Consider the following 18240-nt stretch of genomic DNA (forward strand, 5'->3'; position numbering starts at 1 on the left):
TTCTTCTCACTACAGGGTCAAGGGTGTGGGGTTGTTTTTTTTCATCTTTGTCTTTCTTATGTGTTACATAAGAGTGGTATACTTTAGGGAAGCCAGTATTCACAGACTAACTCGCAGTGCAGGAAGTAATTTCCTTTCTCTCTCCTCTTTTTCACCATTTAAGTAAGATCTGGTAATAACAAAACAGCAAGACATAATTTGCACATTAAGAGGCATTAAGAAATTCTTCTGTTTACACGCAGAATGCAATTATATGGGCAGGTGAAAGGTGTTTAACCCTGCTTAATGTAATGCTGCCTCCTCCTGTCCATGTGCCTTTCTATACTTCACAAGCAGTTGTCTTCACTTGTAGAGCTAGCCTCTTCCAAGCCCATGACCCCAACTGCTCCCATAAAGATGATAATTTTCATTCTATGCAATCTGGAAGACGGATACAAGACTGGGCACTGATGGCAGGCTACCTGGAAGAAAGAGAACTAAGTACTCACAGTAAAAGGTAAACCATAACCTTGGCAGCCATGGTGGAACAAAAATTGCTGCTTGCTTGCCTTTTTTTCTTTAGCTGTTGTTTTTGTCACCACAAACCGACATAGCATAGATGATACAGTTCAATTAAAATATGTTCATATGTGGGATATATGTTTAAGCTGGTGTACTGTTTGTTGTGTAATGAAACCTATGTAATTGCTTCTTTGTAAGGCCCTTGTATGCAGCAATAACTGTTCTCAAATAAAGCACTGATGACACTCTTGCTTCTTGTCTTCGCTATATAAAATCAAATGTATACTAAAGAACTAATTCAAACCAAGTAACCTGTACTTTCTTCCATGTCTGCTATTGGCGCTGAGAACTACAAAATAGAAGACTCTCAAATCAAGACCCCAATCAAATCAACGAATGAAGAACGATACTAGATTCATTTCTTGTAGTATTTGAGATGACCAGGTCATTGTCCGATTGCCAGAGGAACAGAATTCTGCAACGTCGTATCTTGAGTATTAATTCTTTTTAACACACGTTATCCAGTGTAATCACTGTAAGGCACCAGACATATGAGAGATCTGATCACATTTCCTCAACTCCAACCAACAGAGTTCTGACCCTCTGAATTTCATATGCTCTGTAGACTTACAAATACTTTTATGAAGCACGCTCAGGCAGACTAAATTTGAAAATGCAAGACAGTTAAATACATGGACTACTGTTATTTCATGTGTGAAGATGGGAATGAGAACACCCTTTTGTGGATTCTGAAATCGCGTAAACATTATTTTGAGAGTGCTGTCATCTGTTTATTAAAAGAAAACTCAGCATCAGTTTCCGAATTCCTCTCAGTCTTACCAGGACATGAACAGGTCCCCCAAAAAGTCATTCAGAGGGCGATGTCCCATCTGTTGGGCTGACAGATAGTAAGAGGCACCTTTCTCTTTAATGGATTTAAGAAGGTTTTTTTCCATCCCAACACAAGTGTACCATGAATATTACAGTTAACAGTGTCAAGATTGTGCTTTTGTAAGCAGGTGATTATCCGAGTATTCCGTATACACACGAAATTAAAGATTGAGATTCAGCAGCAAAAACCCCAGGTGTTATACGTAGACACCGAGAAGTATTAGTAACATCAGTGGCCCCTATGGAACTACCCTAATGTGCTTCTGTGGCTTTGATGTAAAGGGATCAAGCTGTACACACCTCAATACTCGTTTTGTTGTCTCTCCCAAAGAGTGCTAGTTTTTAGCAGCTCTCTGACAAGTATTCTTACGGTGTGGTGCCTATTAACAGGCTTCCTTGCACATTAGCTAGCCCAAAGGCTCAAAGCGCCCTATAGTTCCAAACACAGACGTTGCATCACGTAGCATTGCCAGAACTGGTAGACACACCTACGATCCACCAACAGTCTTTCTTTTAAACAATAATCTGAAAACCAAATGAAAGCTACCAAATGTCACAGATACTCACAGGGCAAATCCTGTCCCACGTCCTGACTTAGCAAGACCAATTATCTATTCACAAACAGCATCAAAAACAGTACACACTCCTGAACTGCTTCTCTACCAAGGACTGAAATGGAGCACCTAAGGTTGCTCCAAAATAAGCAAAAACTGGAGAACCTCGAAAGGTATCAACTTCATATTTGTTTTACGTATAAAATGGAAAAAAATGACTATCTAACAATGATCTGCATTTCTGGTTACAATAAATCTTCCATGTATGTCTGATTTCTCGAGGATAATCCGTCTGTCTTAGGTTGCTCGAACACGGTATCAATTACCCTTTTAACCGGAAGCAGTATTAGTAGACAACAAGTGCGATTTGTAGATCCATAAAAGATGAAATGTTAAAAACTTAACTTTTTTCTTATAACATCGAAAGGAAATGTAACCTTTTACTCGACACCTTTAGAACTGTAACAAATGTGCACACCGTACTTCCTTTTAATTTCTGATATATCATGTTTAAAAGGGTGAACGCAGGTCACGTGACTTAATTGGCACAAAATCGCAAAATTAAATTGGGAGAAGCGCCAAAACATGATTTAGAGCTCAGGTTAATCTGACAGAAGGAGAATCATTAACAAACAGCATTTTTTCTTTGTTCCCGTCACAAATTACACCCTTTGTTTACACAATTAGGAACAAATTACCACAAAAAGTTTAAAGGCCTCGATTGGAATCGCAGAACTGAATCCAGGGCCGTATTCCGGGACAAGCTGATAACAAAGGGGCTAAAGCTTCTGAATATGATATCACACTCCTTCTACACAAAGAAGTTTTCACAAAGCAGTTTGCATGACCTAGCAAAGCAAGCTACAACAGATTTGCTAAGATGCTTCATTCATTGCAGGCCATTACAAACATAATATGAAAGAAGTCTGTTTTGTGGTGTGTGAGATGGAACAGCTAAGGAGATGATGTCGGAAGACAAATGTGAAAGTCTCTCTTACTTGATCATTCAAGTAATATTCATTCCAATTCTTCCCTGTAACCATTTTTAAGATAGGAATTTCTTTTTCAGTACCAGAGTCTTCTTCCAACCAAAACACATCACATTAGGGCAAAAGTGAAAGGTTTAGTGCAAAAGTGAAAGGTTTAGTGCAAGGACCTTAACATTCCCCTCTACAAAAACCATTTGCTTCTTTCATAGTAGGGAATCAGCAATGATGATATGTTGTACTCCAATAAAAAGGAACAGCAATGCAGGCAAGATGGAACAATATGCACAATGGGGGTGGAGATTTAAAGACACAAATTACAATAATCCAGTACACGTTAATGAATGCCATGTCTCCATTCCTCTTCCAAATCATTCAGACAATGGTTTTCACACAATTGCTTAGGATCACTTGAAATGGTGAGCAACAGCGCCCAGCCAACGCATTTCGCTTTGTTAGGAACTTTTTCAAGGCTAATCATCATTTTGCTGCATGTATTGTTGGCATGGGACATAAACCACTTACATCAAATATGCCACTGGGCCTTACTCAACAATATAAGTGGATCATAACGATTAATCCTTGTGACATTTGCACTTGTTCTGCGCTTTGCAGGAATTTCTACTAATAAAGGGATGATTAGCCTTAAAAATGTTCCTGCTGGAACAAAATGCACAGGCATGTTTTAACTTTTTCCTCACCTCTACCAGATTAGTAAATAACTGAGACTTTACATGTGGCATCAACAGTTTTTTTGAGTGTGAACAATTATTCGTATGGCCATTTGAGATAAGAGTTACTGTGGAGCATAAAAGCCAATGAATATAACTAACTACATCCGTCACAGCTGAATACTGGGAGTAGTTCTTCTAGTGGTTCCAAATCACTAAATATCTTGGTAAAGACTTGTGTTGGATTACATTAGGGGCTGGTGACAGCCACCACCAGGTATAGGAACACCAATGCTTATTTGTACTTAATGGCAAAAAAGTGGATGCAGCGAATTTTGCCACAGCTGTTGTTTGTGAACAAACCGCTAAGGATTAGCTTTGATAGAGGAAAGCCCAGTCTCTCAGTTTTAGAATGAGGAGGGTGAAGGAAAGAAAAATATTGGAATGCTGCATCAGTCTAACTGACCAAACTGCAGACAGAATTCTTTTTAGCATGGATGATGTTTAGCGCCATACTAATAACTGCAAGAAAATGAGCAACCATATGCACCCGTGGATTGTAAGCATTCAGAAAAACTGTGTCTCTCCTCTGCCTCCTGACCCTTTAGGACCAGAGTACTCTGTGCATTGTTTACAAAAACCATTCATGTCTCCCAGTAGATAATGGACAGAGACCTTTCAGTGCATGCCGAACAGAAGAGGGCTGTTATGTAAACATAAAGTAGTGACTGCTCCTCTCCCCACAACCCCAAAACTCCCACCAGTTCTCTATACCTGCAAGATGGTTGGCACGGTCTCCTCCAGATCACTGTAGTAGCTAGGCTGCTGCTTGAAAATATTCTCTAAAGAAAATTAAAAATCATATCAGACAAATGCAGAAAGAGCTCGCAATAACAGAAGGAAGTACACGTGGTAGGTAGAGATGGGTGAGGGGTGGAATAAAAGACCGAAAAAGAGGGTGGGTAGTCACAGTCCTACAGTAGGCAAAGGAAATAGAGTGAAAATAAAGGCAACATTGAGAAGAATGCACAAGACAGAGGGAACTTTATAAGGATGAGAAAAGAGAAAGGCACAAAACAAAAAAAGGAGGTAGCGTGGAGGTATAGAGCAAAGAACTGAAAACAGGTTGTGTATAGGAATCAGCAGCGCAGGGTGAGAAGAAAACTGAGGGGGGCAAATGGAAGACAGAGGTAGTGAGAGTGCATATCAGGAAACAATCAACATAGGATGAGAGTGAGGAAGTGAAAAAGGTGAGAGATGAGAAGAGAAAAAGGCTGAGGGGGAAAAATGATAGGATATGTGAAGGTCAATCAATCAGGTATTTCTAAAGCACACTACTCACCCGTGAGGGTCTCAAGGCTCTAAGGTGGAGGGGGGGGGAAGAGCAGCCAGGTCTTGAGAAGTTTCCTGAAGGTAAGGAGGTCTTTCGTCTGATGCAGGTGGGTGGAACAAGTGCTCCACGTCTTGGCAGCGAGGTGCGTGAATGATCTGCCACCAGTTGTAGTTCTACGGACACGTGTGGCGGTTGCGAGGGTGAGGTTGGTGGAGCGGAGATGCCGGGTCAGGGTGTAGAAGGAGAGCCGTCTGTTGAGGTATTGTGGTCCGGTGTTGTGCAGTGCTTTGTGAACATCGGTGAGGAGTTTGAAGGCGATTATCTTGTTGACTGGAAGCCAGTGCAGGTCTCTCTGATGGCCTGTGATGTGGCAACAGCAGGGGATGTCCAGGTTGAGGTGTGTGGAGGAGTCCTGGATGCGTTGCAGCCTCTTCTGGAGTTTGGCCGTGGTTCCTGCATAGAGGGCATTGCCGCAGTCCAGTTTGCTGCTTACGAGGGCTTGGGTGACTGTCCTTCTGGTTTCGGTGGGGATCCATTTGTAGATCTTTCGAAGCATGCTGAGGGTGTTAAAGCAGGAGGAGGAGATTGCGTGGACTTGCTGAGTCATGGATAATGAGGAGTCCAAGAGGAATCCTAGATTGCGTGCGTGGTCAGTGGGAGTCAGAGCAGCTCCAAGAGTGGCAGGCCACCAGGAGTCATCCCATGCAGAGGGGGTGGATCCGAAGAGGAGGACTTCAATCTTGTTGAATGGAGTTTGAGGCAGCTGTTTTTCATCCATTCAGCGATGGCCTTCATTCCTCTGTGGAGATTGGTCTTGGCGGAGTCCTTGGTGAGGTCCTAGGTGGGGACTAATAGTATGGAAATTGGTAGGGACTAATAGTATGAAAACTGAAGTGGGAGATGGAAAAACAGAGTAAAGATAGCAATATAAAGAGAAGCTTACATGTTGGGTAAGAAAGACAAAGATGATAAAGGAGAAGAGTTAAACAGATGGAATCTTTTTAAACAGATCTAAGGGGGAGCCAGCAAAAGAAAAAGGACCAGACTCAGACAAAGGAATACAGAAAGACTAAAGATGCAGGTCGACTAAGGAAACAGTAAAATCAAAGGAAAAGCCATGCTAAAGAAAGTAGCAATGCAAGTTCAAAAGGCAGGGTAAAGTCAAGGGTAGATAAGGGACACAAAGTCAAAGAAGAACAAGGAACAGTGGAGACAGTGTGACAGAAAGAAAACAAGTGTAGAGAGGATCAATAAAAGATATCTTCTAACCAATCATTTTGCTGAGAAGTGAAGAGTTTCCCTTCCCGAATAGCACACACAGATCCAGAATCTTCGGAATGTCGAAGAGGAAATTATTGTACACAATTTCTCCATAGACAGTGGGTGTGATGAAATGTTCCTGAATCAATAAGAGAAACATAAGGCCAGAAAGCATGATTCATTTTATTCTCAACATCTTGCTCTCTGAACATGCACTTCCATAACAAATAAACCATCCATCACATTGACATTTAGCCATGAAGGTTAAATATGATCCTGCAAGAACCCATGCACAGTTATCAGTATCCTGAAAAGATCAATATGTTCTAGAAATAAATGGATGATGTTTTTACCCGGATAAAACTGATTTTTAAGTATTTTTGTTGTTACCTTGGGTACTAAGGTCTGAAAGGACTAGGTCAGACTGGGAACAGATGAATTATTATGCATGCAATATTGTCCAATTTCTGTTTCAGAATATCCTTATAGAGCTGTTAAATTAAGCTAAGAGCTCAGAATAGTTGACTCAAAGTAGCATACTATGGGATTTAGTAATGTTGCCTGATAGTTATTTGTTGCTAGATGTTTTTCTTTCAAATCCATTTTAAATAAAAGGTGTCTTTCTTTGTATTCTTTTACAGGAAAAGCCTGAATTTTGCCAGAATTGCTAGAAAAAGGGAATCAGTTTTAACTGTCAATTGCCAGTGGAGGAACGTCACTCGAACCTCCTTATCTGTTTAACTGCATGAGCATTGAAGTGACAAGCAATCCCAGTCTTGTGCGATGGCAGAGTGGAACTTTAAGAGGAGGTTACTTTTAAGTCCAAATTTTAATTAAAAAGCTTACCATTGTCGCAATGACAAACTTAAACCACTGTAGTTGAGTCTTTTCTGCATCAAGTGTCAACAGTGCAAAGCGTTTTCTACTTTAGAACTGTTTGCATCAGTATTCTACTAATTGTTCTACAGCTGACTGTACATGATAAATCCTGCCTACTATCTTAACTACTTTTAACCATATTAGTTTAGCAGTGCAAAGTTCAACAGGAAGAACCTTATACTAGTTCTTTGCTAAGAACAGCTCCACATAGAAATAAGGGTTTCTAATTCCACCCTTGACCTCTTCAATCAATCTCCTGCCTGGCCTCTTATTTCACTTAAAGCACATGTCAACTGAGGTCCTTAACAAATGGTGGTTCACACTTTAATGGGCTTTCTGGTAAACCAAGATTATGGGTTTCACTAGACAGAATTGCAGGAGCTACCCTAAGCTAATTAATAAGTTTTACCTGCTCAGGTTCATGGAAGACATGGACAATAGGAGCTGAATGACAATGTAGGAGCCTATTCACAAAATGCTTGTTGTACTATGTACAGTAGTACTACTCATGTACAACACATTGCTAGTCACAAACCTACAGGCAGAGATCTACATCTCTCCTATATTTTCTTTGCATAAATCTACCCAACAATGTCAGAGATCTACTACAATTACATATACCTATGTATGCAAAAATGTGGGTGGGACAAAGACAAGTGGTTGAATGATTGGGAATAATGACTCCTAAGTGGATGGTTGGTGGTTTAGGGTAATTTAAAAAGGAATTTAGCTATGGGCAAGCTATTATAAATACAAACTCACAAAACAGGAAGTAAAATTGCTATTTACAGACTATACTTCTAAAGTTACTATACCCCTCAAGATGTCAAAATAGGTGTAAATGTACCCCTGCGTAACCGTGAAATAAATCAAGCACCACGTTTCGCAAACCACAGGTACTGCAATATACACTCCCATTGAATATAATGGAGGCAGGGACTCAAAATAACCTGAAAGTACCAATGATTAATTATTTTGACATTAAAATTAATATATTTTATATTAAGACAATTGTGGATTCACTACAGTACTATCTTAATAGTGAAGCTTAAGGCAGCTCATAAGTAACAGAAAAGCCTTATGAGGGTAGTTATAGCAGAATGTTTTGGCAAAGAAATTGTAAACCCCCCCCCCCCCCAAAGAACAAAACATGTTTAAGAATTTTTTCCCATTGACAGAACACTTATCAACCCTTCCTGCATCCCACAAACCATTCCTCATTCACAAGTGCTATTTGACAACTTGGCTGACTTCTGAGGACAATGTCAAGATTATATTGTTATTGAACTCCCAATCAATTCCACACCCTCCTAACGATGTTTCAGACATGCCAGATACATATTTTTCATGTGTTAACTCCACACACCAGCCATCAGTACAACCTCTTCAATTCTTGAGAATATTTTGGTGAAATGTCAGATGAGGCTTTTTTAAACATTGCCAATTCTATCACTTCCGGCTTACCACTCAATCCTGTACCTCTCAGGGTCTGGAGGGAATCACCTGACTGCCTCCCCATAACGGGCCATTTGTAATCATTCCTAGCCACAGGTTTCGTACCTCTTGAATGGAAAAAGTCATGGTGATCCCACTTCAAAAGAAATCTAGTGCAGATCCTTCTACTGAGACCAATTTCCGACCAATCTCCCTCCAAACTTTTCCTGGAAAAGTTTTTAAAAACTGTGGCAACAAACTGATTTCTGGATTTCTTAAGTCTCATGTTTTGCTGGACCCAGCCTAACTGGGCTTCCACCCTGCACACAGGATGAGATCAGCCTTAGTATTAGTGCCGTACCATCTCAGGAAGGCAGTTGAAAAGGGCCAGGTTGCGGCTCTCATCTTGCTTGATCTTTCTGCAGCCTTTGACACTGTCAACCATAACATCTTGACCACCAGGCTGGCTGAGGTGGGGGTCAGAGGCTCGGCTCTGAACTGGTGTAAATGCTATCTTGCAGATAGAGTCTAACATGTTCATCTCCACCTTACCACTCCAGGTTCATATCTGTTTAATCAGTGAGTACTGCAGGGATCTGCTTATAGCCCAACATTATTTAAGGTCTACTTGAGACGGTTGGCTCTTCTGATTGGATTATACCCCATGGCATTGAGTTTATGAACTGTGCTGATGATACTCAGATCATTTTAACATTAGATTGTTCTATGTCACATCCACTTGAGACTTCCCAACACTGTATGCAAGATATTTCTATCAGCCTAGGTTCCAATTCTGTTAGTATTCAACTGTGATAAAACCAGAAGACTTGTGCTGCTCCACGAGCACACCTGCACTAGCCGTGAACTTTTAGATCAAGAGGATAACTCTACTCCTTCTATGACAGACTTCACAATCTGGAAGTATACATGGATAGCAATCTTTCTCTAAGTTCTCATGTATACAAGCTCTTCTCTTCTCGTTTTCCTTTAATGAGGGTCTTAGGCAAGATCCATCCTTCACTTCCAAGTCACTCTCCTCAACTTGTGGTGCAAGCCGCCATTCTCAGTAGATCAGACTACTGCAACTCATTATTCCTGTTCCAAATTACTTACAGAGACGTCTCTATTGTATTCAACTGGCAGCACAAAGCTAGCTAGCTCTTGCCCTCCTTTGCCACATCTGTGCAGGAACAGCTTTGGACTCCCTTTATTGGCTTCCTCTACCTAGGAGAATCACGTTTAAATTTCTGTGCATTGTTCACAGAGCTCTTCAACAAACTGGACTGCTCTTTTTACAACACAGATTTGCTTGTTAATCTCCAGCGCAATTACTGCGCTCTTCCAATGCCAACCTGCTAGCTGTCCCAAAGTTTAAAAAGACTTGAGCAGGTGGTTGTGCCTTTCTGGCAGAAGCCATCTACTCGTGTAACAGTTTGCCTTCATCTCTTGGCTTCATCAGTGACCATCTAGCCTTTGAAAATATGCCTACATACACTTTAGATTTTACACTGCAACACTTTAGCCATCCTGTGAGATCGCCACTGCCAGGACACATTTTTAGGTCATGGATTCACTATAAATGAAAGTGTAGACTTCCTACCTACGCGATGAAAAGGCCAGTAGTACCAAATGACCCTTTTTAGGACTTGCAGAGAAAAAAGATTTTAGTAGATTTCTTTTTATTGGTGTTGCACTTATTTTTCTGGGTTTGTATTGCTCACTTCTTTGTTATTGTTTCGTACGTACAGTTTTTTTGCTATCTATCAGTTTTTAACAAGATCTCTAAGGTCTGAGTCTCAACAAAATTTCAGCCTGTTAATTTAGTTGCACATTAGTACAACAAAAAGATTTGTCCTGCAATGGATTGTCCAAAATACAGGAATCCTATAAATCTTTTTTACTGAATGCTTTGTGTAAATACAGGGAGTGCAGAATTATTAGGCAAGTTGTAATTTTGAGGATTAATTTTATTATTGAACAACAACCATGTTCTCAATGAACCCAAAAAACTCATTAATATCAAAGCTGAATATTTTTGGAAGTAGTTTTTAGTTTGTTTTTAGTTTTAGCTATGTTAGGGGGATATCTGTGTGTGCAGGTGACTATTACTGTGCATAATTATTAGGCAACTTAACAACAAAAAAATATATACCCATTTCAATTATTTATTATTACCAGTGAAACCAATATAACATCTCAACATTCACAAATATACATTTCTGACATTCAAAAACAAAACAAAAACAAATCAGTGACCAATATAGCCACCTTTCTTTGCAAGGACACTCAAAAGCCTGCCATCCATGGATTCTGTCAGTGTTTTGATCTGTTCACCATCAACATTGCGTGCAGCAGCAACCACAGCCTCCCAGACACTGTTCAGAGAGGTGTACTGTTTTCCCTCCTTGTAAATCTCACATTTGATGATGGACCACAGGTTCTCAATGGGGTTCAGATCAGGTGAACAAGGAGGCCATGTCATTAGATTTCCTTCTTTTATACCCTTTCTTGCCAGCCACGCTGTGGAGTACTTGGACGCGTGTGATGGAGCATTGTCCTGCATGAAAATCATGTTTTTCTTGAAGGATGCAGACTTCTTCCTGTACCACTGCTTGAAGAAGGTGTCTTCCAGGAACTGGCAGTAGGACTGGGAGTTGAGCTTGACTCCATCCTCAACCCGAAAAGGCCCCACAAGCTCATCTTTGATGATACCAGCCCAAACCAGTACTCCACCTCCACCTTGCGGGCGTCTGAGTCGGACTGGAGCTCTCTGCCCTTTACCAATCCAGCCACGGGCCCATCCATCTGGCCCATCAAGACTCACTCTCATTTCATCAGTCCATAAAACCTTAGAAAAATCAGTCTTGAGATATTTATTGGCCCAGTCTTGACGTTTCAGCTTGTGTGTCTTGTTCAGTGGTGGTCGTCTTTCAGCCTTTCTTACCTTGGCCATGTCTCTGAGTATTGCACACCTTGTGCTTTTGGGCACTCCAGTGATGTTGCAGCTCTGAAATATGGCCAAACTGGTGGCAAGTGGCAAGTGGCATCGTGGCAGCTGCACGCTTGACTTTTCTCTGTTCATGGGCAGTTATTTTGCGCCTTGGTTTTTCCACACGCTTCTTGCGACCCTGTTGACTATTTTGAATGAAACGCTTGATTGTTCGATGATCACGCTTCAGAAGCTTTGCAATTTTAAGAGTGCTGCATCCCTCTGCAAGATATCTCACTATTTTTGACTTTTCGGAGCCTGTCAAGTCCTTCTTTTGACCCATTTTGCCAAAGGAAAGGAAGTTGCCTAATAATTATGCACACCTGATGTAGGGTGTTGATGTCATTAGACCACACCCCTTCTCATTACAGAGATGCACATCACCTAATATGCTTAATTGGTAGTAGGCTTTCGAGCCTATACAGCTTGGAGTAAGACAACATGCATAAAGAGGATGATGTGGTCAAAATACTCATTTGCCTAATAATTCTGCACTCCCTGTAAATATAAAGATTAAATCATAGTCATCAGAAAAATGTTATTCATAGAAAGAAGCTGCAAATGGAATTTTAGCAACTAATTCCCAATTTTAGTTTTTAATACATATTGGGTCTCACCTGCAAAATGATGACTGACAGGTAAAGCAGTCTTTCTGCTATTCTGCAAGTGCCTCCCAGCGCTAAGGTAAAAAAGCTAGAGGAAAAAAAAAAAAAAAAAAAGGACTTAATGGGGAGGAAGAGCGCGGATCATGGTCTATAAATCTCAACTCTGTGGGGAGTGAGTTACAAAATTTGGGGTCGGGTACACAAATGATCTTGTACCCCCTCTGGCTGTACAAATTCTGGGAACCTTCAAAAGGTGGCCCAAGGCGGATCATAGGGTCCTAGAGGGAGAGTAGGGAACTAGTAATGACCTAATCTTCAGAGAGCCTTTAGAATGGAGGACTTTGTAAGTCCGGCATAATGCTTTAAACGTTATTCTGGAATCAATAGGGAGCCAGCGAAATGAGTCTTTTACTGAGGCAGATTGCTGGAGAGTTCTGGCCGCAGCATTTTGCACAACCTGCAGCCTTTTAGCAACATAATTTGAGGCACCAAGATACAATGAGTTGCTGCAGTCCAGCCACAAAAGAACCAGCAAATGGACCACTGTTTTTAGACATTAAATAGGAATAAGATTCATGATTTTACAAAGGGTTCCAAGAACCCTGAAACAGGTGGCAGCAAGCTTGTTGGCCTGTTTGTCCATGGACAGCGATTTATCCAGCCACATTCCCAGACTATTTATGAGGAAAGTCGGGAGGAGTGGTCTGCCCAGGCACTCTGGCCAACTGATCGTAGGGTGAGGGTTAGGCTTGTTCCCCAAGCTCAGTTTTACCACAGTTTAACCTGAAGCAGCAGTTGGCCTTCCAACTGGCCAATCTCTGTAGGCAGGGGGCTAGCTGAGTAGTCCCCAAGATGTTTCAGAATACCAGAGATACCAACAATTGGGTATCATCAGTATAGGAGATTACTGCTAGTCCAAATGTCTGCACGATGTCCACAAGGGGGTGCATATATACTCTAACCCCTTTGCTGCCAGGCCTTTACCCCCCTCAGATGCCAGGCCTTTTTTTTTGGGCTATTTAGGGCGGTTTGCGCTTAGGCCCTCATAACTTTTTGTCCACATAAGCTACCCAAACCAAATTAGCATCCTTTTTCCCCCAACATCCTAGGGATTATAGAGGTACCCAGAGTTTGTGGGTTCCACTGGAGGAGACCAAGAAATTAAGCAAAATAGGGCGAAATTATATGGAAAAAAGAGCTGCAGAAGAAGGCTTGTGGTTTTTTCCCTGAAAATGGCATTAACAAAGGTTTTGCGGTGCTAAAATCAACATCTTCCCAGCTTTCAGGAACAGGCAGACTTGATTCAGACAACCACAGTTTGCAACACAATTTTGGCATTTTACTGGGACATACCCATTTTTTACTATTTTTTGTGCTTTTAGCCTCCTTTCAGTTAGTGACAGACAAGTTTGTGAAACCAATGCTGGATCCCGGTAAGCTAAACATTTCTGAAAAGTGGACAAAATTCTGAATTTAGCAAGGACTCATTTGTGTGGATCCTACAAGGTTTTCCTACAGAAAATAACAACTGAAATAAAAAAATATTGAAATTGAGGTGAAAAAAACAACAACAAAAAAACAGCCATTTTTCTCCACATTTTACTCAGTAACTTTTTCCTGTGATGTCAGATTTTCGAAAAGCAATATACCGTTACGTCTGCTGGACTCTTCTGGTTGCAGGGATATAGAGGGCTTGTAGGTTCATCAAGAACCCTAGGCACAGAGAGCCAATAAAGGAGCTGCAACTTGCAATTGGTTTTCATTGTATACTGGGTATCCAGCAATTCATTTGGTAAAATATAAAGAATGAAAAATAGGTATCAAGGAAACCTTTGCATTTCCAAAATGGGAACAAGATAAGGTGTTGAGAAGCAGTGGTTATTTGCACATCTCTGATTTCCGTAGTCCCCATACTAGCATGTGAATTACAGGGCATTTCTCAAATAGACGTATTTTTTTACAAACTCTCTTACATTTGGAAAGAGAAAATGTAGAGAAAGACAAGGGGCAATAACACGTGTTCTCCTATTCTGTGTTCCCCAAAGTATCCCAATAAAAATGGTACCTCACTTGTGTGGGTAGGTCTTGTGCCCGCGACAGGAAATGCCCCAAAACACAACATGGACATATCTCATTTTTACATTGAAATCTGACGTGTTGTTCATCCGGCACATAGGAAAAGCTAGAAAATCTGGACATTTCTGAAAACTAGACACCTAGGGGAACCCAGGATGGGGTAACTTGTGGTGCTCACACCAGGTTCTGTTACCCAGAATCCTCTGCAAACCTCAAAATTTGGCAAAAAAAAAAAATAACACTTTTTCCTCACATTTTGGTGATGGAAAGTTCTGGAATCTGAAGGGAGCCACAAACTTCCTTCTACCTAGCGTTCCCCCAAGTCTCCAGATAAAAATGGTACCTCACTTGTGTGGGTAGGCCTCGTACCTGTGACAGGAAATGCCCCAAAACACTATGTGGACACATCAAAATTATCAAATACAAAACTACATGTTTTTGTGGTGGGTGGGGGGCACCTGCGTTTTTGGTCCTGGGCTCAGCAGCCATCTATGGAAACCAACCAAACCCAATCATTTCTACAAACAAGACACCCGAGGGAGTCCAGGGAGGTGTGGCTTGTCTGGATCCCCCAAATTTAGCTAAAAAAATATTATTTTCCCCACATTTGTGTGTGGGATCTCCGCACCGGGACAAGTTTCCTACCATCCAACGTTCCCCTCAGTCTCCTGGTAAAAATGATATCTCACTTGTGTAGGTGAGCCAAGTGCCTGTGACAGGGAACAGGTCCAAAAGGGCAGTTTGAAAGAAAAAAAAAAAGGTTTTAGGCTGACAAGTTGGGCCGAATTTTTATCGGAATAGATGCAACAATGCTGGGTGGTAGGAATTTTGTGGATTCCTGCAGATTCCGGAAGGTTCCAGCACATAAATGTGGGAAAATGTGTGATTTCAAGCAAAGCTGGAGGTTTGCAGGACATTGTGGGTACGAAAATAGTGGGAGGTGCATGTGAAGCACACCACTGTGGACTCACCCAGACGTATACTTTTCAGATGTGTCTAGGTCTCGTAGACTGTTTTAGATGGCAGCATCCCAAAGTCCAAAAAGTGCAGCCCTCACCATTCCAAGTGGAACGCTTTTGAGAGCTAGACAAGCTCTTATGGCCCAAATGTAAAAACCAAAAACCAAAATAATCAAATTTCCTCTTGCTTGCTGTGGGATAAGATGTTTTAGTGTGCAGGGGGAGACCTGAAAGACTGTTACCCCTTTCAGTTGGGGTGGGGGCATAACCACGCCCATACTGGTTGGTAGCCACCAGCCCACAATTTTTTTATTTTATTTTTAAATTCCCTGGCATCTAGTAAGCCTGGAGGGGGGCAGAAAAGGCCTAATAATTAAATGCCCCCTGGGAAGAGACCCTTGCCCAAGGGGTCGCTCCCCTTCCTTATAAACATTTAAAAATAAAAACAAAAAAACCTCCCTGGTGTCTAGCAGGTATTTCTGCAGCCCGACTGCTTTATGATCAGGCTGCAGAAATCCTTACAGAGACATGGAAGGAAAGGCCTTTCCTTTCATGCCTCTGGCTGCCCCCACCTGCCGGTCGGAAGCATTTCTCTTCCGGATCGCACTGGAAGCACAGCTACCAGCGTAATGGGAGTTGACCTCTAATGAGGTCAGCGCAATGCACGCCGATGGCATCAGATGTCACGGAGGAGGGACGAGGATGGAAGGGGAAGCGATTCCCCTTCCATCCCTGACAGGGGGTGTGGGTGAGAGGCCCTCAGGGGGAGCACTAGCACTCCTCCCGTGGGCTGGGTGCAGGACGAGCTGGTCTTGTCCGTGGCACACGGGAACTGTGGCCAAGGACGAGACCAGCTCACCCCAGGCACCCTAGGGGTTAAAGAGTGTAGGGCTTAAGGCAGAGCCCTGTAGGACACCACACTTCAAAGTAAGCACATCGGAGAAGCAGGTCTTGTCCCAAATCTAAACTATCCTTCAGAAAGGAGGTAACCTGTTTGTGTGCAAAATTTCGCAGTCCACCTTTTCTCAATTTGTCGGCTAGGATTAAATGGTCAACTGTATCAAACACTGCACTTAGATGCAGCAAGGTAAGTGCAGCAGTTCCTCCCTGGTCTAGCATGGTTAATTCTTCAGTTACTCCTAGGAGGTCCGTTTCCATGCTGTGATGGGCACAAAGCCCACCTGCATGACATGCAGACAATGATTTTCTTCCAAGAACATGGAGAGGGACTAGTTGACATGCTTTTCAAGACCTTGCTTACATAAGGTAGCAGAGAAATCGGTCTGTAGTTCTCTGGAAGAGAAGGGTCTAAGTGTTTTTTTTTTTTAAAACATTTAAAATTATATTATTACTATTATTTTTTATTTATTTATTTTCAAACTGCGGCTTTACTACTGCATCTTTCCACTTCTTTGGAACAATCCCTGTCTTGAGAGAGAGATTAAGTAGGTCTATTATGATAGGGAGGATAGCTTGCATTACCCTGGCCCATATAAACAGAGGTGCAAGATCTAATGGGGACCCCAATATGACCTTATTGACTAAGGCAAGCACTTTTTCCTCAGTGCTGAGGGGGAAAGAGGACAACCCCGAGAGGGAAAAGTAGATCCGTTATTATCTTCCTGAGCAGAAGAGGGCATTGCAAGGTACCACAGCAATAAAGCTGCTGCCCGTGTCTGTGGTGAGCCCTGGGCTGCTGAAGAGACTGTAGCGGCTGCCCTGTCTTGAGAGCTTCTAGGATCCCTTTCTTAAGATGGGCGAAACGGAAGGTGTAACCGGATTAAACTCAATCAACCGGTATTTGTATAGCGCAGCAGTATCATCCCTGTGGGTATCTGGGCTCTGAGGCTACAAAGGTCTCACGCAAAGAACCAGGTCTTGAACCTCCTTCTGAAGTCCGCCAGAGAAGGTGCTGTTCATAGGTGGAGGAGCAGGTTGTTCGATTTCTTGGCAGCAATGTAGGAGAAAGAACGCCCACTACGGTGGCTGCAACAGATGCATGGGGTGTGTGCGAAGGCCTGGGGATTGGAATGCAGATGCGTGGCGGATTGATACAAGTTAACACAGTGATTGATGTGTGCCAATCCCTGAATGTGTAAGGCTTTGAGGGGGGGCCTAAGGATCTTGAAGTGGCATCTCCTCTGGATGGGGAGCCAGTGGAGGTTTCTGAGGTGAGGGGTGATGTAGGTTCATCTGGGAAGGTGTAGGATGAGTCTTTCTCCTGCGTTCTGTAAAGTCTGGAGTTTCTTGACGAGTGGAGTGGAGATGCCAGAGTATAGAGTGTACTGCCTTAGTCCAGCTGGCTGGTAGCAAGGGCATGAGGGAAGGTCTTTCTGGTGTTGACAGGGATCCATCTAAAGATTCTGTGGAGGGTGTGAAAGAATAAAGATGCAACTGCACTGATTTGGCGCTTCATGGCGAGTTTACTGTTGAGGATGATGCAGAGGTTGTGTGCATGGTCTGTTAGAGTGGGTGCGGGTCCGAGCTAGAGGGTCACCAGGTATTGTCCTATATGGATCGGTTCCTCCCAAAGATCAGTACTTCCGTATTGTCCGAGGTGATTTTAAGGCAGTTGGTTCCCATTCAGTTGGTGACACTGGTCATGGCATTGCAGAAGTTTGTTCTAGTGATGGGTCCTCAGCGAGCAAGAAGATGAGTTGGGTCTCGTCTGCATGGGAAATTATGTTGAGTCAGTCGCATCGGACGATGTCAGTGAGGGGAGTCATGTAAGTATTGGAAATGAATGGGGCTAAGGGACAATCCTTGGTGTACCCCGCAGATGATATTCTTTGGTTCGGAGGTGAAGGGAGTCAGGCAGATTCTGCACGTACGTCCTGTAAGGAAAGAGGCAATCTGAGGGTGTTCCCCTGGATGACGATGCTTTTAAATCTGTTGAAAAGGGTGTGGTGGGTTATGGTGTAGAATGCAGCTGACAGATCAAGGAGGGTCAGGGCTGCTGTCTCCTATCTGATGTAGTCTGTAGTTGCGATCAGGGTGGTCTCCATGCTGTGGGTGGTGCGGATGCCTGATTGGGAGGTGTCAAGCAAGTTGCCTTCCTTCAGGTATTCATGAGCTGGTGGTTGATGGCCTTCTCAAGTACTT

The 18240-nt window shown here is 42.5% G+C and overlaps 1 protein-coding gene across 1 annotated transcript in view; it reads right to left on the reverse strand.

Moving 5' to 3' along the window:
* ASCC2 (activating signal cointegrator 1 complex subunit 2) overlaps positions 1-18240 on the reverse strand; it is a 378910-nt gene that overhangs the window by 341991 nt on the left and 18679 nt on the right. The window contains exons 4-5 of the mRNA XM_069214595.1: positions 6206-6335; positions 4378-4445 (exon numbers count right to left, since the gene is read on the reverse strand). Coding sequence (XP_069070696.1) covers positions 4378-4445; positions 6206-6335 — 198 coding nt within the window. The remainder of the gene's footprint in view (positions 1-4377; positions 4446-6205; positions 6336-18240) is intronic.

Source organism: Pleurodeles waltl, chromosome 11 (assembly GCF_031143425.1).
Source record: "Pleurodeles waltl isolate 20211129_DDA chromosome 11, aPleWal1.hap1.20221129, whole genome shotgun sequence".
Lineage (NCBI taxonomy): Eukaryota > Metazoa > Chordata > Amphibia > Caudata > Salamandridae > Pleurodeles > Pleurodeles waltl.